At 36.9% G+C, this 25,817-nt stretch overlaps 1 protein-coding gene across 2 annotated transcripts in view; it reads right to left on the reverse strand.

Moving 5' to 3' along the window:
• Window positions 1–25,817, reverse strand: part of TMEM33 (transmembrane protein 33) — a 67,852-nt gene that overhangs the window by 32,023 nt on the left and 10,012 nt on the right. The window contains exons 7-8 of one of the 2 annotated variants that reach the window (XR_007477284.1): window positions 22,134–22,217; window positions 16,824–17,981 (exon numbers count right to left, since the gene is read on the reverse strand). Coding sequence is in view for 1 of the 2 variants with exons in the window: in XM_004268316.4 (XP_004268364.1) it covers window positions 17,852–17,981; window positions 22,134–22,217 (214 nt within the window). In the remaining variant the exon portion in view is untranslated. Of the gene's footprint in view, window positions 1–12,273; window positions 17,982–22,133; window positions 22,218–25,817 lie in introns of those variants that run through there. The other variant, XM_004268316.4, reaches the window with a different exon arrangement.

Raw genomic sequence — 25,817 nt, forward strand, 5'->3', positions numbered from 1 at the left:
GTAACACCAAGGTCACCAGAGAATCTTTGACAATCTCCTTCATACCTTCCATATCTGTGTTGTTGAATACACTAACCAGTAGTCATATGTGGAGAGTGAGCCTTTGATATATGGCTAGTCTGAATTGAGATGTGCTGTAAGAATAAAATATATATTGAAGGCTTAATATGAAAAAAAAAATGTAAAATTATTAATAATTAATAACTGTTGATAATGTTTTAGATATAGTGGGTTAAATAAAACAGATTATAAAAATTAATTTCACCTGTTTCTTTTTACTGTTTTAATATGCTATTAGAACATTTTATTTTTATCATTTTTAAAATATTTATTTATTTAGGCTGAGCCCCGTCTTAGTTGTGGCATGTGGGATCTTCATTGCGGCATGCAGGATCTTTAGTTGTGGCATGCGAACACTTAGTTGTGGCATGTATGTGGGATCTAGTTCCCTGACCAGGGATCAAACCCAGGCCCCCTGCATTGGGAGCAGGAATTCTCAGCCACTGGACCGTCACGGAATTCCCAACTACTAGAACATTTAAAATTATATATGTGGCTTGCATGTGTGCCTTGCATTATATTCCTATTGGACAGTGCCGCTCCATACACACACGCAGTCTCTTGGCTGTGTTGGGTTTTTCTTGCTGCACGCGGGCTTTCTCTAGTTGCAGCGAGCGGGGGCTACTCTTCATTGCGGTGTGCGGGCTTCTCAAGGTTGTGTCTTCTCTTGTTGCGGAGCACGGGCTTTAGGCACGTGGCCTTCAGTAGTTGAGGCACGCAGGCTCAGTAGTTGTGGCTCGCGGGCTCTAGAGCACAGACTCAGTAGTTGTGCTGCATGGGCTCAGTTGCTCCGTGACATGTGGGATCTTCCCAGACCAGGGCTCGAACCCGAGTCCCCTGCATTGGCAGGCGGATTCTTAACCACTGCGCCACCAGGGAAGTCCCTCTTAGTCCTTCTGATACATTCACTCTTTCCTTAAAGTCTCAGCTCCAGTTTTTCCTGGGTCTTGCCTTCAAAGGATGCTGTCAATCTTTCTCTGCTCCAAGTGGTTCTGCTTTTGATAGTGATCAGGTTTCAAAACTTGAGTATGCTTGAAGTGGGGGGGTAGTCCTCACGGGGGTCTGATTCCCAGATAAAATATCTATTGCAATTAGGACTTTCCTCATTGCACTGATACTTGTTCTCCTTTATTGCCTTAGGTAACATTTTAAAAACTCTCTTCTACAGAAGGAAAAAAAAAAGATGAACTTTATTTGGGAAAATAAACTAACAACAAAAACACAAAAATCAAAAAACCTTAACCCTTCTATTAATGTAGGCTTTAGAATTCAACATTCTAGAAAAATGGAAGGAAGTGGTAGGGAAGAAAACCCAGTCCTGTCATACATACATTAGTGATCTGGATCCTATATTACCCTCTGTTCTTCAAAAGAGGAACATATGTGGGAAGTGTTTAAATGGATTACCCAAGGTCATAGATCTGTAGAAGTAGTTAGTACTGAAACCCGGGTTCTCAGCTTTATTCTGTTCTCTTACCATTATATCACAATATCATGTAATCTCCAAAATTTAGTGACAATTCAAAATTTTACAGTACCTGGGTAGGGGAGCAAATGGGAGGTGGTCATTGTTACAAACATCAATTATTACTAAACAGTACCTGGAAAATAATTATAGTTATTTTCTGACTATTTGGGATATAAATAAGTGGGAAATTATGTTAACAACTATTCAATTTATTCAGTATAGCACTCCACAGAATTGTCCTAAATTATAGATGACGACGACAGCCAAAATGTTTTGAGCCCTTTATGTGAAGCACTATGCTAAACACTCTATATGCTTGAGCTCATTTTATCATTTCACAATGGATAGGATATTATTATCCCCATTTTACAGGAGAAACAGAAATCACACAGCTAAGAAGTGACTGAAACCAGGTCTGTCTGATCTCAGAGCCCTAGATCCTGGCCGTGCTCTACTGCTTTCCAGCGATCGCACAGGCTCCGGACGTGCAGGCTCAGCGGCCATGGCTCACGGGCCCAGCCACTCCGTGGCACGTGGGATCCTCCCAGACTGGGTCACGAACCTGAATCCCCTGCATCGGCAGGTGGACTCCCAGCCACTGCGCCACCAGGGAAGCCCTTTCCAGTGATCTTATCTCTGCTACTTCCTATGTGTCTCAGGTCATACCCATATCTAAAGAAAATAAAATTGTAATTCTGGGCATCATTCTCTGCACATTAACAGATAAATTTAGTTTCGAGCATTTCTTAGACTATTTTTCCATCCTTCTTAAGAATTCATTTGGGATCGTTTAGAAAGAGCATGTTTTGGAGAGGACTTTCAATCATTTACTGATTTTGAAGAAGTACTTCTGGAGAGAACTCTTGCAATTACAGAGGCTGATCTGACTTTGCCAAGTAATAGCAGTTTTGCTTTCTGTCCCTTGCATCAACTTTTATGTCCCTGGAATTGTGAGAGGTTAAAAAAAAAAAAATCCACCTATCAACATAAGGCTTTGTACTTTAATAAGGGAAAAAGAACAACATTCTCTTAAAGGTCCAGAGTTTCGTTTTTTCCCTGAAAGGTGCTGACTTAAAACATGGCAACATAAATTTTAATCAACACTGACTCATCAAGTAGGATTTTGAAGGAAGTTCTTTAAATTCCAGGAGTCCCAGAATCTCCTAAGGTAAAATGAGAAGCATAATATAAAATGTAGCTATTTGTACAAAACTTCACAGTGTACAAGTTCACCTCAAACAATCCTCAAAATAATTCTCTACTGGCCGTATTATACAAATGAGGAAATTGAGGCCCAAGGAAATTAAAAGAATGTCTGTAAAGATTGGAACCACCGTGTGTGGACTTTTTGACATTACTCCTGATGTTGCATGTATTTTAACTCCTTCATTATGTTTTAACATGTGAGCTAGTATGTCACCTGAATCCATCACCAAAAAGAAAACCAGAGACATCCTGAATAAAAAAGAGGCCAGAGTATGTGGCAAAGCCTTTATTTACTTTTCCCATGGAGTTTTTTATCCTATCATAGCACAGATTCTACCTCTCCACCATCACTTTCCCTCTCTATTCATCCCTTCTCCCAAATCTTTCGCTATCTCCTGCCTCCCATTATCTTGTACTGGCAATAAAGGAGCCTTTAGTTTCCATCTATCTAGGAAGGAGGCTTTGGGTCCTTCAGATTTTTCAGAATGAAACACCACCAAAGGAAGCTTTTTTTCATTTTTCTCTTGTTAATGCTGACTAGTTCTCAAATCAACCTAAAAAAATCATGTTAAACAGGAAAAAAAATTACCCCCCTCACACACACCTTAAAAGCAACCCCAAAATGGCAAAATGTAAAGAATTTTCAGAATGAGTGAATACACACAGGTAATCTATTCCAGCTCCTGGTAAACTTAGGGTAAGGGGTGGGAGCCAGAACAGGACACTAAAGGCAGGAGGTAAAGAAGAGGCCCCACGCAAGGAGGGGAATCTAACAGAAGTTTGCATAACAAACAACTGCATTTGAAGTCTAGAGACAGCTAGGAAAGTTGGCTTTTTCTACCTTGGTGTCAGGTGGAGGGAAGAAAAATCTTCCCTAAGAATTCGTAACCACAAGCCAGTATTCATAACATTTGTACCCTAAATTTACACTTCCTGTGTGGGGAAAAAAAAGAGCTAAGAGCTAAGAATTGAGTTTAAGTGGTCCCAGTGTGTAATGCCTCAAGGCACCTGGCAGAAGCAAATTTAAATCCTTTTAACCGAAAACTCTGTTGCATGCTCGAATTTCTAAAGTTTAATGGGGAGAAAAAGAAAAAGAAAAAAAAAAGGCAAGTGTGTATAAATTCCAAAATAGTAGAGTGGGAAAAATGGGTTGAAAAAAAAAAATCTAAGGGAAAAAACCACACAAACAACGAAAGACACAAACAAGAAAAGAGGAAAAGGGCTTCCCTTGTGGTGCAGTAGTTGAGAATCTGCCTGCCAATACAGGGGACACGGGTTCGAGCCCTGGTCTGGGAAGATCCCACATGCCGCGGAGCAACTGGGCCTGTGAGCCATGGCCACTAAGCCTGCGCGTCTGGAGCCTGTGCTCCGCAACAAAAGAGGCCGCGATAGTGAGAGGCCTGCGCAGTGCGATGAAGCTCGCCGCAACTAGAGAAAGCCCTCGCACAGAAACGAAGACCCAACACAGCCAAAAATAAATAAATAAAATTTTTTTTAAAAAAAGGAGGAAAAAAGAAACAGAAAAGGCAGAACAAATAGCACAAAATAAGACTCTAGAAATAAACCCACATATATCAGTAATTACAGTAATTATAAGTGGACTAAACTATACAGTTAAAAAACAAAGTTATCAAACCATTTTTAAAAGTTTAGCTATATATTATTGCTAGTCACGTTTCAGTCAGGGAAGCAGAACTTTGCGTTACGAGACAAGGAATTTATACTGAAAGTAGATTTTATACAATTGGGGGAGGAGGTGGAGACCTCAATATCCAGAAAGGGGAGATAATCAAAGATACTGACTAGTCTCCTAAGCACTGCCATGCGTGTTGAAGACTATAAGGAAAAAATGAGAAACAAAGCGTATCCCATCTATCGCGAAGCGGATATGGAATAGGAATTTGTGGAGAGTTCTATGGGAAGTTATCGCCCCTGTGAGTCTACCACCTCTGGGTCCTCAGCCAAGCAGTGGAGGCCGACCTGGAGCAGCCTTCAGGAAGAAGAGCTGTAAGAAGCACAAAGAGAAAAACACACTGGACCCTGCTGGGCATCTGTTGTAGTTACTCATCACCCTGTCTACAAACCTTCAAAGTAAAGGCCACTCCTTCACATCTACCTGTCAATTCTCATACAAATTCCTTTTGGGAGCCAAGTCTAACCCAGAAAAGGAAATTCTGGGAAAATGTAGTTCCCAGCTTGATTGAGCTGACGATAGAACAATCCAGAATAACTGTTTATAAGAGACACATCTAAAGCATAAAGAACAGGAGTGGGAACAGACACGTCAGGCAAAAACTAAGCAAAAGAAACCTGATGTACTTGGTTAAAATCAAACAAAACAGATTTTAAAGCAAAAGTTGTTTTCTAGAGTTAGAGGGCCATGATATAAAATGTTCAACTGGAAGATAAAATTCTAAAGTTGCCTACACCTAATAATATAGCCTTAAAATACACAAGGCAAAAATTGAGAGGATTACCAGGAGAAACTGACAAATCTGTTATCACAGTGAGAGACTCTGACATACCTTTTCGAATAATAGTAAAAGCAGATGAGAAATAAGAAAGAATATACGAGATTGAACAACACTAATAAAAAGTGTAAAGGAAAAATACTGTGCTGTGAAAGAGAAGCTGGGGAGGTATTAGGTATTATCTTAGATTAGAGGTTGAGGTTTTGCCAGGTGGATACAGCAGGACCATGGGGCAAGTGTTGAGGACACTGCCAAAAGAAAGGTTCAAATGATGTCAACGTGCTTGGAGAAAAAGGAAATAAAGACAAGGATAAGGTGAGGAAGAGGGAAAAAGTAGGACTGCCTGTGGAATGATGTTTCGCCCATTGGCCTTCCAAGTGTGCTGGTGGGCTTTTCACCTAAGCTGAGCTCTAGGCTTAGAGAGAAGTTCTTTCTTCCTGATTTGTCTTTCTGTACCTCAGAGTATAAAGGGGAAAGGTGTCATGGAGTCACTCAACTAAGCCTTAGGCCACAGGGGCCTGAGGATCTCTCCTTACTTAAGAGGTGCCTACTCTCCTTTCCCTTCCCCTCCTCTCTCTGGTCAAAATTGAGAATTATTGGCAAGAGAGTATGAAGAAAATTGAAGCATTATAGAGTTCAAACCTAGGTATTTTCTCTCACAAAAGGCATCTGAGTCGGGACAAGGCCTGTGACAAGGATGGAGCACAAAGGAAAGAGATAGAGAAGATCTTTAAGCCTGTTTTCGTCAGCAAAAGGAATGAGTTCTTGGGGTTAACGTAATCCAGCCCAACTCACCAGGACCGGAAGTCAAAAGGGTCTAGTACAGAACCCATTACTATTAACAGTGTGAACTGGCCCAGGAAGAGACCACAAGCTGGTGGCCCATAGCTAAATTGGGTCCACAGTGTGAGACTGGCAGTGTTTAGAACGTTTTCTTAACTTGAATTTGAATGTCGTTACGGGTACTTTCTGTCTCAGTTCAGTCTTCCCACTGCTCCTGACATTCCTGTCACTGGCCAATTCACCTATTCTTGTTAGGAAACTTAAATACATTGGTGTTTGTGGCATTATCCCTTCCGTTTATTTTCCTTGGGTAACAGTAAATACTGAGTTGAAAACCTGGGATCCTGGCCATCTGTTTCTTTTTAAAAGCCTTGATCAACATCAGTAGCAACAACAAAAACCAAAACCAAACAAAAAATCCTCAAAAGATTCTATGTGACTTTGCACTGTGATTTACAACCAGATTTACTAAGTGGTTAATTACAACCCAAATTAATTTTGCATTTTTCAAAGGGCTTTTTTATATTCCATTTAATGGTAAGAATAAACAATGAAAATATAGGAGATGGGCTACACAGTCTTAACTAAAAGATTACATGGAAATGACACTGAAATAACTAACCAGTGTTAAGTTCTACTGATGTCTGTGAGTGATAATGTATTATTTCAAGGTTAAAAAAAATGGGTATTTGGTGTAATTAATATGCAATACTTTTTTCCTGGCATGGTAGCTAGGAGATCCATTTATAAGAGAATCCTATGACAACCAAAAACAGTTCACTTACAGAAGAAGAGCATCTACCTCCTCTTATCCTTGCTCAAAACTTTGAAGACACGTAAGAGTGTCCAAGATGACCTCCTTAAGGTTGGACAAACAGCCCATGTATGGAGGCATCTCCTAAGTATCAAATCATTTATTCTATAAATGTTTGTTTTATTTAAAGATATATATTTATTTACTTTGGCTACGCTGGGTTTAGTTGCGGCATGCAGGATCTTTAGTTGCGGCATGCTGACTTCTTAATTGTGGCATGTGGACTCTTTTTAGTTGTGGCATGCATGTGGGAACTAGTTCCCTGACCAGGGATCGAACCTGGGCCCCCTGCATTGGGAGCGCAGAATCTTACTCACTGGACCACCATGGAAGTCCCTATTCTAAAAATTTTAAAAAAGAAAGAACTAATCTTATGATACCCAAATTATGATGGTATCCCAAAGAACATCCATAAGCTGTCACAAGACTGTTACTTAGACTATAAAAATGCGCACTCACTCAGTGAACGTGGGCTGAATGAGGGCTCTAATGATTTCCTTCACAAATTATCAGTCAGGAATTCCCACTGACCTGTCCGTGGAAATTCGGTTTCTCAGCCATAAAACAGAGATAAAAAGTCTACTTGTTTCATAAATATAATGGAAAAATTCATTAGCTCACTTAGGTACCTTGGAAACTAATAGTGATTATTAACCAATGAAAATGGTCTAAAAACTTTTTTTAACATTAAAAGGTAGAAATCATTAGTAAGAAGGCCTTTATATCCTTGATTGGGTGTTTAATGTAAAAACCACTGGAAATAAAATCAAGAGTCAAGCAATGTTTCTCTCCCTCCACCCCTTGCCCATGGCTTTTTATTACAGGCAAAATGAGAGCCAATAGAATTATTTCTCCAAAAACTTGCCACCAAGGGGCACTTTGCTTGTAGTGTAATTAAAATAAGATTCTAAAGTTTTAAAATTTGAGAATCTGATAACTACCAGTATACAGAAAATAGAGTAGGAATGATTTTATAAACTAACTTCAAAGTTGCTTGTGCATCTTATTATAGAAAGGTTAAAAGATATGGATGTTATCAAAAGCATTTCAGGGACTTCCCTGGTGGTCCAGTGGTTAAGCTTCCGTGCTCCCAACGCAGGGGGCCAGGGTTCGATCCCTGGTCAGGGAACTAGATCCCGCATACCGCAGCTAACAGCTTTATGCGGCAGCGAAGATCTTGCATGCTGAAACAAAGATCTCGCATGCTGCAACAAAGATCTCGCATGCTGCAACAAAGATCTTGCATGCTGCAACTAAGACCCAGTGCAGCCAAATAAATAAATAAATATTTTTAAAAGCATATCAGTACTATATAAATATGTATAGTTAATTATAGCTGCACAAAGCACTTTAGAGCAAGTATAATGAACATAAAAGCTCAAATGGAGTTGTAATAAACCTTACAGATTCTTTGATTTTTACCACAGTAAGTTAATATCCTTTCTGTTAAGAAAAAAAAAGAAAGAAAAAAAGCCCTCTGGTAGGTTCTAATTATAAGGGTAAACGTTTAATTACTCACTTTGAAAGAATATTTTATTCCCAGCAATATATCCATATAACTAAAAATATCAGAGCCCAAATTAAAATATTTTTCTAAAAACTGTTCCAATATTTTTGTAAGAAATGTTCTGCCTTTATTTTGAAATTGAGGATCATCCTCAGGAAAGGAAAATATAAAGTTCATATTAAAAACTTCAGTTCAAAATAAGTCTAATAATACAGTAAGCCCTAAAGGGAAGTTTAGCCTTTCAGACAAAGGTAATTTGTAAATACCTCAAAAGATGAACTATATACTTTGTATATTACTAAATGGAACTGTAAAACATGAACCTGGTAATTCACAGTATCAAGGACCATTATTTCAGATCAGAGAAACCTGCATATACAACTGTATTTTTTATGAGTTAATGACAAAAAACGACACCCATTTTATTCTGGATCACTACAAGTTTCATTTCTTTGTCTTGAGGGTTTGTAGTTTGTTACTTAAATGAAATGGCCTATTACTCTTGGAAGTCTAGGAATAAATAATTGTAGAGCTCCAAATTTAAATAATTTAAATGAAAAAAATACTATAAACTACTGTTTTCTTTTTAAAGGCTATCATTTTTTAAAAATTGGGAATAAATTGACCTGAATTCCACTATTTAATTATTTGGCAATATCTATAGTTTTAAAGGTAATTTAATAAGAACAATGGTTCTAATGTTATTTATCTCCATCTTTGGTTAACAGCACTCCCTTCCTTTGAAGCAATGACCTAACCCCTCTCTGTTTCCAGTAAGACTGCCAAAGTCCCACACTCTCCATGTTTTCAAGGAAAAAAATCCTTGGACACACTATCTCCTTTTGGAGGGAGAAAGTGAAGTGGGAAGGCAAAATCTTCCCTACCTCTTTCCCTAAAGGGTGGTGGTTTCTGTGTCTTTCTCTGAGGGCAGCAACACAGGGGAAAAAGTCTTCCTTTTACTGAAAAACACTAGAATTTTCCCTTTCCCTTATGTTATGCTTATTGTTATAAAATTGTGTTAAGCCTTTTTCATGTCAGAGCGTTGCTGTTAGTCAGTCACTTCTAGACACCCAATCTAAGAGACCTATGTTACTGTTAATTTTTTAATAATGATCTTCAAAAGGATCCTTATCTTTTATTTTTTAAAAATAAATTTATTTATTTTTGGCTGTGTTGGGTCTTCGTTGCTGCGCACAGGCTTTCTCTAGTTGCAGCGAGCTGGGGCTACTCTTCGTTGCGGTGCGTGGGCTTCTCATTGCGGTGGCTTCTCTTGTTGCGAAGCACAGGCTCTAGGCTCGTGGGCTTCAGTAGTTGTGGCACATGGGCTCAGGAGTTGTGGCTCACGGGCTCCAGAGCACAGGCTCAGTAGTTGTGGCACACAGGCTCAGTTGCTCCGTGGCATGTGGGATCTTTCCCGGACCAGGGCTCGAATCCGTGTCCCCTGCATTGGCAGGCGGATTCCCAACCACTGTGCCACCAGGGAAGTCCCAGGATCCTTATCTTTTAGAAACACAATGTAATTTTTACTTAGTGGTATAGAATAATGTGAATTATTTAAACTAGAAGAAAAAGTAAATAGAGGTGAAAGTAGACTGGGGTAGCCATGGTGGGGGATTTAATGAGGGCCGGGTGATAATAATATGGAAGTTCATCATACTATTCTATTTTTATGTATGTTCAAAACTCACCATAAGAAGTTTAAAAAAAACCAAACCTTTGTTGACAAATCGCCTGTTTAGACTGATAACTCTCGGGGATCTTGGCTGACAACTTTTTTTTTTTAATGTTCATATTATTTTTATTAAATTTTATTTGCCTATAATGTATACATCAGTAGTATAATGCATGATGGAAAATTCATGATTTATAAAGTAGTAATGAAATTACCCTCACCTTAGTCCCCAGGGTAGGCAACAAATCTATACACAGACATGCAACTATACATCTGCTTCTCTCTTAATCTTATATCTTAAAGATTTTTCCACATCAGTACATCACAGAGCCTCCTCATTCTTTCGTATTGTACTCTGGATATGTTATTTACCTATGCCATTACTTAACTGTGTCCACTGAAAGGAAAACAAACACTACTTCTTCCTTTACTCACACTCATAATACTTAAGATGCCAGATGTGTGGGGTTTCCTACACCAAGCAATGCTGCGATATTCTGCAGACACCAACTGGGTGTCCTACAGTTCAGTTCAGTCTGACACCATCCATCTGATCCCACAAGTTACGGGCTCAGGCTCATGGTGCCGTCCCCACTTCAGACACCAGTTGCAAGTCCCAGGTTGTCACCTACTCTTCTGACTGGCTGACTATAATTCAGCATTCCCACAATCACCACCTCAGGTTTGATACTTTGCTAGAACAGCTCACAGAACTCAGGGAAATGTGTTTACGTTTATCATATAATAAAGGATATGGATGAACAGCTAGATGAAGAGACATCATGGAAGTCCAGAAGGGTTCCAAGTGTAGGAGGTTCTGTCCCCATGGATTTGGGTTGCACCACCCTCCCAGCACGAGTATGTTCACCAGTCTGGCAGCTCTCCAAAGCCCACAGTTCAGGGATTTTCATGGAGGCTTCATTATATAGGCATGATCAATTATTAACTCAATCTCCAGCTTCTTCTCCCAGGAGGAAGGTGGTGTTGTTACCGAACTCAGGTTCTGCTGCTCGCCACTGTAATGCCAATACTCAAGAGATGAGAGTGCTGGTTGGAAAGGAAAAGTTGCTTTATTCAGGAAGCAATCTGGGGAGAAGACGGACTGGTATCCAAAAATCAACTTTGAAGATTCTGAATAATCTGGGGAGAAGACGGACTGGTATCCAAAAATCAACTTTGAAGATTCTGCTTGACTATGAAAGTTTTTTAAGGGAGAATCATTTGGGGAAGAGGGATCTGACTTCCCGTGTGCACTTTCTTCTGATTGGTCTATGGTGAGGTAACAGAGCCGTGTTCAAGGAATCTTGTGCTCGGCCTTAAGTTACCATTCTCCACCCAAGTGGGGGCCATAGTTCCTACAGAACTCAAAGATATTGTTATATTCCTTAAGGAGGAACCAGGACCCTGCCCCACAGCTGCACTATTGTTTCTTGACCGCTCCTCCTTTTTTCTGCTTTCGAAACTCTCCTTCCCCGATAAGCAATGCCTGACCACTTCCTTGAGAAGTCACTCCATTCAACCAGGCTTAGGGAATGACATGACTTTTCCCTCCCCAAAGCTCAGAATTATTTCCTAAACAGCTTCAAATATCCCCATATGCTCAGGGAAAGAGCATTATGAATTAACAAATATGTTCCTAAGAGCCTATACCACTGAATCTTTAGGAAATCAATTCTCCTAACACTCAATTTATTGAGCTATCAAACATTTTTCCCCTTACACGGACAACTCATTTACGAATTCAATATTTATTCACCTCTCAAAATTGCCTTTATACAACTGATTTCCATAATGCCTCTTAGACTACAATCTCTAAGTGGACAAAGATTTAACTCGCTTCTTCAGTGTTTTGCTTAGTACCAGTTATTAAAATTGCCGCACAAAATATCTGCCAACTCTAAACATCTGGAAGGGAAATATATTCCTCTATGTTATCCTGTGTTGATTTATGACTCTGAATATACTGTGTATTGTGAATCATTTTAGGGTTACAAATAACTCATCCACTAGGCTGCAAATTTCACTAGACAAAGAAGTACAGGAGAGCAAGCAAGTGAACAGCCGAGAGATGCACTACAATTTTTCTTTTCTTTCCAGTTTCACCTTAGCCCACGTTTTTTTTTTCCAGTTTCCTACTAGATCACAAAATTACACCAGTTCTATTGTTTGCGATGAGCTGAAGACAAAAAAAGTTCAAATTCACCTTATTCTAACAATAAGGCAAGGAAGAGCAATGGAAAGCTAAATTCTAAATGTTTTTTTTGCAACATAACATTTTCAAATCAGCTTAAATCCAGAGAAAATTTTTTTTATTATGCAATTTGATTTTTACATCAATAAAATCTTAGATATAACAATACAGATGAGGGAACAACAATTTAATTTGTATTGAAATAAATATTAGATATACAAAGCAAATACAGTGAAAAAGGGTCACAATAAATTACAAGTGGAGACATTATTTTGCTCAATCACCAAAGAAAGCCCTTGACACTTCCAATTTCACACCATCAAATTTATCATTCTTGCTGATTTAAGCAGAACACAAAACAAATATGGATCCCAGGGCTTACTTTCACAGGTACCAGCACAGATAATTTAGTATGGTGATTCAATTTGAGAATCAGTAGGGACCAGTAAATCACTGCATAAAAGAAAGAGTGAATGAGGTCCTTTTTCCTTAGTGTCAGCAGGCTAGGATTATTATGTTTATTAGATTTTCTTGAAAGGAGTTCACATTTTCTCAAATATTCAGGAGCAATATTATGTCCCCTCTGAGCCCTACATTAGCATTTATGTGCTTTGATCTTGAATACAGGGGAATGATGAATTTTTCAATTTATTTTATAAATTTATACAGTCTGGATAGTATTGGCCTGAAGAGTATGTAACTCCCCAACCTGTATAATATTAGATATTAAAAATGGATTCAAAAGAAGTTACTAAGAAATGCTGACATACTGTGTATACAGATTTTTTAGTTCAATATATCCCATTATATAGAGCACCAGAAGTAATGCATTTATATATCAAGCAGTTTTTTATGACTCTCTTTCTAATCCTTGTGACCCTTTTACATTTGTTTCAATATATACATATCACAAATGTTATCTGCCCAAGACTTTGCCCATTTGGTCTCAACTTACAGATACATACGCAAGCAAAAATTCATATCAAAAGCATTTGTCTTAAAGTTACAAAAGAAAATAGTCTAGGTTGGAACTAAACTGTCATGAACCAAGAAAAAAAAATGGTTAGTTTAAAAGTACTGAGCATATCAAAAAAGTAGCTCGGGAAAACTATGATGGAAAAAGGGAAATGATTCTTGGGCCTTTCCTTCCTCTGGAATGTGAACTAATTTTTAGATTCCAGCAAAGATACCCAATAATAATTTTTCTCTATCATTTTCTAAGAAAAAGAATCTGTTTTAGACTAAAAAAATACTGTACTTTATCTCTTGTCACATCAACTCAAATTCAGTGCAGGTCAGTTTTCCTATTTGCGCTGCACAACAGGAGAGAGACTACTCTATAGTTAATCGCTCACACAGGGATGTGTTCCTTTCTAAGAACCCTCCCAAATACCACCTCTGAAGATAAACATGTCATAGAGTAATTAACTACCAGGAAACCTCCCAAACTTTTAGCAGCTCCTTTCTTATCCTTAGTATCAGATCCAGTCACAACTTTCCACCCAGAATATTATAACAGGCCTGCCCATTACAACAATCTCTGGAAATAACTCCTGGATTTATAAAACGTATATGCCTTTGGTATATTATCTGTTGAGCTACACTATCATATAACCTATGTAGAATTCTCTTAACTCTAGAGAAATTCCAACGAGATGCTAAGTGAAACTATCAATAGTTGTCTCTGCAACTCAAACTGAATTTACAAATCTAGGTACCCTTCCTAATATCCAAAAATTTCAATATGCTTTTGTATTATTGTGAAAAGTCTAAATTTTAAGAGATGGAACTAGTTACACCTTGTACACCTACAAAATGACCATGAACAAATTTTAAGTACCATTTTTCTACATACCTGAAATGAAGGAGAAAGAGCAATTTTATAATTGATGTGTTTAGGTAATTTAGGCACTTATGAAAACAAAAAAACGCAGAGAGACCATGATCTGAATAACACCAATAATTGTGGCCTATTCTACTATTTACCTAGGAAGCAGATATTAACAGGGTACTTCTTCCAGCTTTTGAACATTTCAATATTTTTAAAATGTACTCATAGTAAATGCTTACTAAATATTTACTGAATATTGAATAATTACATATTAAAGAGTCATGGAATTCAGGTCCTTAGTTTTATGCTGACTCAGGATTTAGTGGCATTTAACCTTCCAACATGGCCCATGAAACAGCTGAGCACTACTTGAGGAAAGAGTGCCACCTACTGCTCATAAGCATAACTGTGGTTACTTTCTCCCTTGAGGTTTTCATTACAGAATAAAAATCAGTCTCAATATGGGTGACAGCATTGAGGGTAGCAGATCAAAAGGGGATTTGGGTAGATGGGTGGATGGGAGCTTCAGAACTATATTAATTAAAACAGATTCCTTAGCATTAGATAAGGATCTTTACCACAATCCCTCAAAATTAATTTTATTCTTATCTCAAACTTAAAAAGAACAAAAACTCTCAGTTCTGCTCGTAGCATTATATACACACTTATTTTCCTTTTTTGGATGAATAATATTCATGTCCTAAACTCACAAACCTAAACTGATTTTTGATCCTGATTTTTGGGAGGAAAAGAAGTATTTTGATAGCTTTACAATTCTTAGTTATACAACAGACCATAAATCCTTCACAACTTCTGGTTTAATGTTAAGCATGCCTTGATTTTCCCCGTAAGGGAGGTTCCTAAATAACTAAATTCATTTTTTTTTTTAAAAAAAGGTTAGCTTTTGGGCTTCCCTGGTGATGCAGTGGTTGAGAGGCCGCCTGCCGATGCAGGGGATGTGGGTTCGTGCCCCGGTCCAGGAGGATCCCACATGCTGCGGAGCGGCTGGGCCCAGTGAGCCGTGGCCGCCGGGCCTGCGCGTCCGGAGCCTGTGCTCCGCAACGGGAGAGCCCGCAGCAGTGAGGGGCTGGCGTTCCGGGGAAAAAAAAAAGGTTAGCTTTTTTTCTTGCTTACTTCTTCTAGGAGCATCTACCTTCGTGAATTTTACGCCAAGATAATTTAAATACTAATTGTTATTTATGAAATTTCTCTTTAGACTGATGTTAAATAGTTAAAATTCATGAGGAATCAAGTCTACAAAATGGAATATAGATCTTTGTTAGAAATAAAGCAGATTTTGTTCCACCTGTCCAAGAAGGTTTAATATCTAAAAGTACTAGAAGAACAGCAGCATTATACCACTTCCTAAAGAATTAGATATTCTGGATGTTAAATCAACTTTTTTTTAAACCTGTAAGTAAAAATAAATTCAGCTACGCAGCTATAACTTCTCCTAGTACATTCATTCTATATACTCTATTTCCTTAATTTTAATTTGATAGATATGCAAGTTACCCTATAATTTCAGATGTCAAATTAGCTAATTGTATGTATTCATACTGCAAAATTCCTAACTACATGTTCATGCTAACTAAACATCTAGTAATGCTCAAATTGTAAGATTTATTTTTTCATGAGTTTAGTAGTATTTTGTTTATAAATCAAGCCTTCCTTTAAAGAACATGAGCATATCAGAAATATAACTCCATTATGTGATAAAAGCATTGACTTTTGAAGCACAGAGCGTTTTAAATTGTAATAGTATTAATGTTATATTCTTTTTGTTAAACATGAATTATTTCCTTTAGGAAAGTCCTTTTGACCAATAGTAATTTTCAACATAAAGAGGAAAAACTAAAAACAGAGGCATACTTATAGATCATTCAAAGAAACATCATGGTAGAAACAGAGCACACAAAAAGAAAATTAATAAATGGAAAAACTGGTGAAATGTGAATAAGTTCTGTACCTTAATAGTTAATAGCATTGCTCCAGGGTTAATTTCTTAGTTTTAATAAATGTTGTATAGTCATGGAAGCTGTTAACACAAGGAGAAGATGAGTAAAGGGTATATAGGAACTCTCTTTACTATTTTTTACAACTCTTCTACAAATCTAAAATTATCTCAAGATTAAAACAAATTGCAAAAGCAAACAAAAACACCTAGTAACTTAAAAGTATGCCTTCAGCTGCCAAAATTTCTCGATACAATTCAAATTTTTAAAAACGTCATTAGAAATCAATAATATATTGTTTACTTAACCTTATAATTACTTTATTGCTCTAGAAAGTTTAGTTTTTAAAACCATCAGATAGTGATACATAGTGATAGTGAGACTGCCCCACCCCTACAATCAACTGTATACTACGAGGCTTCTCTAACTTAGTAGATAAATATTACAAAATTACAAAAATAGCTGGTGACAGTTGAGCTATCAAGTAGGTATCACATTTCTATAGATCAAAAAGTTGAAAAAGAAAACTGATGTTACTGATAAGTCAGAGTATGCTGGAGAAATCCAAGTTACATGCACATAGAAGAAAACTGGTCACAAAAAACCGTTACATTACTCTGTATTTACATTTTGCAAGGTTTTAAACATGTCCAATCATGCAACAATAAAGATCAGAATGAATTTTAAAAAGGAGTTAATGGAAGCTCAACGAACACATTTAACCTATTATACAACTCAAATCACAGTTGCATAATACATCCAACCCCCCCAAATACAGCTGTGCGTTACACCACCGAAACGTGTACTATTTCCCCCACAACTCCTCCCCTGGCTCCATTCCCAGGCAATAATCTTTCCTATAAACCTTTCTATTTAACCTTTTAAGTCAGATTTGATGGGTATGTATAATCTTCGTTATTATTTCAGAACAGATACAAAGTTTAATCATGCGCTCAATCTTCAGTTACATTCCTTTCAAAAGGCATCTGAATTGCTGCAACTGTCTATGAAAATCAAGCCTAAGAAACCGAGAAAACTCACAGTCAAGAATCTGATCTAAGTAATTGTATAAACTACAGTAATACTAAAACCTATGTATCCACATTTCTAAAAGAAGGATTTCCTATTTGAGAAATGTTACTCAATGGGTCTGTGAAAGGAAAACTGTCCGACTACTGTATTGCTCTCTGATGTAAAACGCTTAGGTGACCACAAATATTTACCCAATTGGTTAACAAGCTTTCAGTTGGGCCTTTTTTAAAAAAAATATTCAAAGCCACAGAAGTAATTATGAAAATAAAATTTTGGAAGGTCATAGTATAAGATACATATAGAATTCCTACTATAATGGTACATCTAAAATAAATCTGTCCTAACAAAGCAGCACAAAATCAATTTAAAAGCAATTTGAAATTAAATACAGTGGGAAGTGTTTTTGTTAAAATCATCAACCAAAATTACTGAATGGCAAAAGAATACTGTCTCAAAATATACTGAATTTACATGTTAATGTTACTATAACGAACTCATGCCAGATATAAATTCAGGTTACCAATTAGATGAAAACAAATTTTAGAGCTATTTTTACCAGAGAAATAAATGTACTTCATGATAAAGGCACAGCAGCATCTAAAGAATTTTTGATACATTTATCACAAGATTCAAACTTCCCTAACTATTAACAATACATTACAATAAAGTTTCTCAGAAAGTGTTTAAAAGGCTTGATTTAACATGCCAGGAAAATGATCATTTTTCTTTCGAGATGCATTTATGTAAATTATGTAAATTGCACTGAGGTCAGTTTTACACCTGGAATTAACCATCCATAGCAGAAGTACCAGCAGCTAACAATGCTTATTTATATTATATATAACTTAGCTGGATGTTAAACTATGCAACTGTTGGTGCCAGTCTGCTTATAAAGGCAATGCTCTGGAGACAAAGTCTTCTCACAAACAGTGGGCAAGCAGGTTTCATTATTAGATGTTCAACAACAATCCTCAGTTCATTAAACAAGGTCCTGCAACATAAAACAGTTTTCTTTCAGGAACCCAATGAAAAAGCAACGTAATGCAAGAGCAAATGCTAATGAAGGACTTTCCTACAGCCATTAAAGAATTTGAAGTAAAAGTAACCAGGATGCACTGTAGGGAACATACAAAATAAAATTCCCCAAATCACCTGTTTCCTTTTTTGGGGAAAAAAATCATTTAACAAAAGCATTTAATAAATGGCTCTCTCTGAGGGCTGAGATTTGGGATGATCTGTATCTTCTTTACAGTTGAGTCACATAATTTTCATATTTGACTTAGGCAAATTCAACTAGTTCTAAAAAAGAGACCAAGAAAGTGAAAATTATATAATATGAGCAATCCCACCTACTATTTCCTTAAAAGAACATACTGCCTCTTAGAGCTTTCCTCATCTGAAAAATGGGGCTATGTACTTATTGGAGTCACAGTGAAGTTTAAATGAGACAACACAGAAGATGCTCAATAAATGTTACCTCCCAACTGGATCATTCCATTGATCAAATAAGCTCTTGTTTGCCTTCAGACTAAATCCCACCTCCTCAACATCCCGTGCCTTCTGCAATCTTGTCTCAGTTGAATTTTCCTGCTTCATCTCCTACCACTCTCTGCCATGATGCCCATGTTACGCTGCCTGTTTTGAGCCTAGGCTGGCTGTGGATCACGACTTTGCCTTAACTGTGCCACTTGCCTACGAAGTACTCTTTATTACATACTGTAATCACACACACATCACACATATTGTACAGGTTAGTAGACACAAAATCATGTATACTGTACTGTAATTTATAAGTGCTTTAAAGAATCATCAAGGATAATTTTGGCTGTTCATATTTTTATGTGCTGACTCATCCTACATAAAGACACAACTTCTACCTTTTTGTATGCTCTGTGTTATTTTTATGGTTAGGAGAAGGCAATAATCTGTTTTTTAAAAGGATGTAATACACTCTCACACAAAAACAGGAAGGAAATTTGGAAAGATGCACATTTATCTAAAAACCTGACCTTCTTCTTGTATCTCCTACCTTTGTGACAGCCGCATTACTCATGACTCTCCAAGGTTCCCAGGCCAGAAACCTGGAGGTCTTCGTTATATTATTCTTCTTCCCTAAGCCCCAAGTTCCAACCCTCCTAAATAGCTTTCAAATTTATCCCTTTTTTACCACTGAATTAGTTCAGGCTCTGGACTTCTCTAACAGTTTCCAAATTGGTCTTTTTGTCCTTTTGGTGAGCCTGAAATCCATCTTCTGGAATAGTATTTCTAAATCAGACCTTATCGTGTTCTCAACCCCTCCACATTACAAACTTCAAATGCTCTTCCTACCTTAGAATAAAGTCCAAACCCTTCCACATGATCTAGTTCCTGTCTCCCTTTCTGGGCACAGATCTTCACTACTTCCCTATATACCTCCTCAACTCAAGTGACAACTACTGGCATGCCAAGTGCATTCAGGCACCCACATGCCAGAACTCAGACTTCAAAAGGCTTGGCCTTCTATTACCACCTCCTCCGTGAATTCTCATCTGTCTCCCTCTGCCCTGTGTGCCTTCACAGCACCTTCATCATCATACTGACTTATGTAGCTATCTAATTCACTCAGCTCTAAGTCCCTAGAAAGCAGGTATTTCAATCCCACATTAAACTTGTTATCATCAACACACAATCACTGTCTTCAGAATAAATGAGGCTAATGAATCAAGTTAGAGGGCATCCTGAAAACACTCTAGTTAAACCCCTTCAGGTTACCGATGAGGCATGCCTCGTTCTCGTATTCATGGTTCTATCCCTGGCATAAACAACAGCACTTTCAGTGGTGATGAAAATGTCTGTTTGTCCAATGCAGCGGCCATCAGCCACGCATGGCTTCTGAGCACTTAACAATATGGTTAGTGTTGACTCAGGAACTGAGTTTTAAATTTTATGAATTTTAATTAATTTAAATTTAAATGGTCAAATGTGGCTAGTGGCTGTTCTATTAGTACAGCTTTGCACAATCTACACTAGACATGAACAAAGGACTCATACGACTAACTTGAGAATAAATATCGTGATAAGTGAACATGGTACAAACTGGCTATATAGACTGTCTCATAACCCTTAACAAAAAAAAAGTATAGTGTAGAAAATGTAGTTTTATAGCCTGCTTATCAATATTTATAAGCCCAAATATTTTTCATTACCTTTCCACTGTTTTGATTAAAATGTGTACTAATGCGAGATGTTTATTAGCACATATCTGTGTTATCTCATAGCACTGCTATCCTTTCTTTTCTATTCCACATTTTTATAGGCAATGATATGATTTAAGGATATGTGGAGAAAACAGGAGTAGAGAAGAAGAGGATATAAAGAAGCAGAGAAAAACAAATCTACTGATGAAAACTGGATGCCAGGGTAGGGAACCAGAATATGATGTCTAAAATGAATACAAGAACCAGAAAGCAAAAGGGAAAAACTCATGGAATCAAGTAAAATTAAAGGTTTATTTTTGACTAGGAACTCATTAAGAACCTATGTCTAAAGAAAATAAGCTCTATTTTAGGAAGTACTGTGAAAAAGACATTGTCTGTGAGAACATAAAAACCCCTTCAAAGGAGAATCAGAAGCATAAAAAAAGGAAAATAAACTATTAAGAACCTAATAGAATCTAAGCACTTTTAAAAACACTACTTCATTTCACCTCCAGAAGGAGGTTTTTCTCTCTGTCAGTGAAGAAATTAAAATTTAAGTAACTCGCCTGAAGTCATAATGATGGACCTGGCAAATGATGGACCAGCATTCAAATTCAGTTTTTACTTTGCTTGTGAAAATATAATAGAGATCATGCTAACACACTCACTGGATTTCTGGCTGAATTCTACTACATGATTAATTTATTTTAAACGTGAAAACAAAAACTATGTTAACATTAGTATCTGAGTAACATATTTAAGAAGCTATTAAAAACAGCTATTCAGGGACTTCCCTGGTGGCACAGTGGTTAAAGAATCCGCCTGCCAATGCAGGGGACATGGATTTGAGCCCTGGTCTGGGAAGATCCCACATGCGGCAGAGCAACTAAGCCCGCGTGCCACAACTACTGAGCACGCGCTCTAGAGCCTGTGAGCCACAACTATTGAGCCCACGCGCCTAGAGCCCGTGCTCTGCAAGAGAAGCCACCATGATGAAAAGCCCACCAAAATAAATAAATAAATATATTTTTAAAAAAAGAAAAGCTATTCATTTTTGTTTTCTTCTAATTTTTGAGATCAGAAGGCACAATTTATTGTACATTAATTTAAGCCTCTGTTCCTCAATATTATGATAATTTACTAAAATATTTCTCTGCTTCATTTTTCCACTCCAAACAATTCTGCACAGGCTATCAGAAAACTATTATGATCATGTCAAAACCGTCATTCCTATACATCCAAAAAGTAAGTTCTAAACTTCTTACCCTGAAACTCAAGAAGTTTTATGATATGGCTCCAATATACCTTTTAAATCTTTGCTCCAAGCACTCACCATTCAGAATTTCCCTTATAGTCAAATAGGTCTACTCAATGCCCCTTAAACTCTGCTTTTATCTTCTTGCCTCTGAACTTGTTCTGTTTTCCTACCTAAAATGCTTTTCCTTATTCTGTCTATTCAAAGGCTTTAATCCTTCTAGAACAAATTAAAATCTCTATTTTGTGAAACTTTCCTGGGCTCTTCTCTCTTCTGGCTCAATGATCTCTCCCCTGTTGTGGACTATAGTACTGATATAGTAGAATAAACATGACAATTCATCATAGATTGACACGTGAATACCATATCCTAAACTACTGCTTCCTTTCTTATTATTTGACATGTGTTTTTTGTTTCTTCAACTAGGAAAGTGCCTTGAGAGTGGGACTTATGTCCTACACATTTTAAAACTCCTTAAGCTTTAGCACTGTTTTAGAAGTGGTCAAGAAAAGTCTAGTCTTAGTGTCTGAAAAGAAGTACAACCACCTCCTCATCAATCCTAGGTAGTTCTAAGGCCAAAACTTAAATTCACAAAAACACTGCTTGCTTCTAAATTCTAATATAAAAGTTAAACAACTCTTAAAGGTTACAAATACTGTATTTCACAATACTCTTAATAAATAAAACAGGCTTAAACTAGTCACCAGCTTACCGACAATATGGATTTCTTCGAGAGGAGTATCGAAGAGTAAGGAATCTATAGTATATAAAAGGCTGGAGCAAACTTCCTTGACCACTGAAATAAACAAATACAAGGGCAATAAATATACATCATCAATTCATATGTATACTCTCAAAATTTAAAGGCAATTTAATTGGAGAATGTGTGTGTCTTCATTCATCAAATGGTCACAGTATTATCTATCATATCTAAATCCAAGTTATTCATGTATTTATGTAGGTATTACTTTTTTAAATTTTTAAAAACTTTTAAATAAACCAGCAAATATTAAATAAATGCTTCAACAATTACCACTAATAACTGATAATAAAGTTTTAAAACTTTATAAGATATTTAAAACGAAAAGTAATTTATTTTATATAAGCAAATAAGAAAACTAATAAAACCACACAGGGTCACTAGTAAATTTACATAGCCTACACTATTTTTCTTCGTTTAAAAAACAATGACAATACCTCAACAGTCATATATATGTTTATGAAATTCTAAGTCTGGAATACTTTCCTAAGAAAAACTATCTTAAGATATTGACTAAAATAACTACAGATAAAATGCAGCAACAAACTAACATGGATAGTTAGGTAGCAGGGCTAAGTAAATCATATGTTTGATGGACTTGGTATGCAACTACTTAAAATCCTGACTATGAAAACTACACAGTAACTCTGAAGAAAGCAGAATATAAAGCTATACATATTACTACAACTATATTTTAAAACTTTTTTGGGGAATAAATGCACTAAGATGCTAAATATGGTTTGTTTTTTAGGTTAATTTTTTTTAGTCCCACCCCTCACCCCCCACCCCTTTTTTTATTTTTGGCCGCACCATGAGGCTTGCGGGATCTTAGTTCCCCAACCAGGGATCAAACCTGGCCCCTGCAGTGGAAGCCTGGAGTCCCAACCACTGGACCGCCAGGGAATTCCCTTTTTTAGCCTTTTTTTCCCTAAACTGTGTGATATTACTGTCATAATAAAAATTTACATGATTACAAACTTATAACTAAATGTAATATCCACCTTCCCCAATAAATCATATAAAACTTTAACTCTTTAAATTGAGAAATTCACATATTACAGAAAACGTAAGTAGAAAAGAATTTTCAATGAAAAACAAATTTTCCATCAGCCATGTTAGTTCCTTCCTCAAAGTCATAGCAGTCTCTAATACATCCTTCCAGAAATTTACATAAACAAGTGTATATAATGACTAACACACAGTGCTCATTTTGTAATGCACTGAATCCATTTAACTCTAGGAGGGAAGTGGTATTATCATTCTGATTTTAAAGATGAAGAAACTGAGGCAGAAAGAAATATACATGTCTTTAAACACACACCCCCCAAAATATAAATGGGGAATACCCTACACAGTTCTCAACCACTTTTAAACTTATTATATCTTGGAGATCATCCCCTATCACAATACATAAATTACCTCATTCTTTTCACAGCTTCAAATATTCCATCTTATGCATGTACTATTATGTAACAAGCTCTCTACTAATGAATAAAACTACAACGATCATCCTTTTACTTGTCTTTGCACATGTGTGTGTGTATATGTAAGATAAACTCATACACTACATGTATAAGAAAACTCATAGAATGTTCACTTTTAAATACAGAGCTTTATGCATTACTGCTACAAGTTTAACTTAATAAAGCCTTCTAATATCAGACTGTGTTTCTACCATGAAAGGTAGCATTTAAGGAATAATGACTTAAAATTGTTTTTAATTTTACAGTTTGCGTTGTGGTCAAGTGACACACTTGAAACATGAATTCTTATTAGGGATTGAATAAAACTTTATTACTTAATTTTAATTTTTTAGAATAACAAAGTGATTCCCCTATTTAAGTATTTTTGGTAAATTCTCATTTCCTTTACAATCTTAAAAATTAAAATCAACTTGTACATGATAAGTGTTTAAATAAAAGATTAAGTAGCACAATTGACTTAATATACCAGTATAGTCAAAACTTGGTGCTCCAACAAAAAATTCACTGCAGTTCCAAAAATGAGGCTTTTTTTTGTGGGGGGGAGGGCTGTGTTGGGTCTTCACTGCTGCGCACAGGCTTTCTCTAGTTGCAGCGAGCGGGGCTACTCTTCGTTGTGGTGTGTGGACTTTTAAGTTGTGGCTCACGGGCTCTAGAGTACAGGCTCAGTAGCTGTGGCGCACGGGCTTAGCTGCTCCACGGCCCGTGGGATCTTCCCACACCAGGGATCGAACCTGTGTCCCCTGCATTGGCAGGCAGAGTCTTAACCACTGCACCACCAGGGAAGTCCCAAAAATGAGGTTTTTGTTTAAGTGTGCCTGGCATCTCAGCATTTCATTATAATTCTCTTAAGCTTACCTAAAAGGAGAACAAATTATTTTGTTTATTAACCAGAATGTGGCGGTTTCAGATATAGTCACCAATTACCTCCACATAAAGAGTTCGTCTTGGTAGCTACATTTTCTTTCACCCAGGTACATGAAACAAGTCACAGAACCTCATGTGACTCAAGACCAGATAACCCAAGAAAAAGAAAAATGAGCAATAAAGTAAGAGGGCAAAAGGTTCCTTTTACCAATTAAAATGTTTAAGTGTATGATCAGGATCACAAAAAAGAGAGGAACTAACTTCTAGGGTGAAAATTTCAGAGTGGAATAATCGACAAATACAGTTGCATCAAATTCTATACCCAACATTCATGGTACGTTACAACTAGAAGGAGTTTTGGCAATTACTTATTTCAACTACTACTAATTTTTTAAGTGTAGAAAATCAAGGCCCAGAAGGCTAAGTTAGTGGTCAAATCAACTAGAATCCAGCTTCCAAACACCCAATAAGAAGTCTTCCCATTGTATCATTCCAGGACCCTATTTAGATTATATTATCTAGTTTTGAACCCCACAACTTAAGCAACATGTGGTGATCCTGGAGTTTTCAGAGAAAGATGTTATTTATAAGAATGGTACAGATGCATTTATGAGGAAATTTAGAAAACTCTATTACCAGCTTAAAGAAAGAATGCTAAAGAAAGGAGTAACTGTCAGGTATATAAAAACCTTACTAGTTAACCAAGGCAATGAACATTAAAATGAAATATTTCATAGACAAAAACAAGTTTGTTACAAATTAATGAGATTATGGAAAACAGGTAATACAGACCTATTAGAGGACAATTTGGTATGGTCTATTAAATATAAAATGCACCTAGCTTAGACTCAGCAAAAGTACAGACTTGCACAAAAGTGTAAGCAGACAGGTAAAAAAAATGTTTACTGCATCAACATTTGGAAAAGTAAAAATCTGGAAACAAATGGCCATCAACAGGGGAATGGGTAATAAAATATAGCATAATAATATGATGGAACACTATACAGCCATTAAGTGAAACAAACCAGAAATATGAATGTCATATAAATAGGTCATGAAAACATACTGTATGAACGAAAAAAGCAAGATGCAGACAACTGATGCCTTTGATATAAAATAAAAACTAAACAAAGGGACTTCCCAGGTGGCACAGTACTTAAGAATCCACCTGCCAATGCAGGGGACATGGGTTTGAGCCCTGATCCAGGAAGATCCCACATGCCATGGAGCAGCTAAGCCTGTGTGCCACAACTACTGAGCCCACGTGCTGCAACTACTGAAGCCTGCA

This window comes from Orcinus orca, chromosome 4 (assembly GCF_937001465.1).
Source record: "Orcinus orca chromosome 4, mOrcOrc1.1, whole genome shotgun sequence".
Taxonomy (NCBI): domain Eukaryota; kingdom Metazoa; phylum Chordata; class Mammalia; order Artiodactyla; family Delphinidae; genus Orcinus; species Orcinus orca.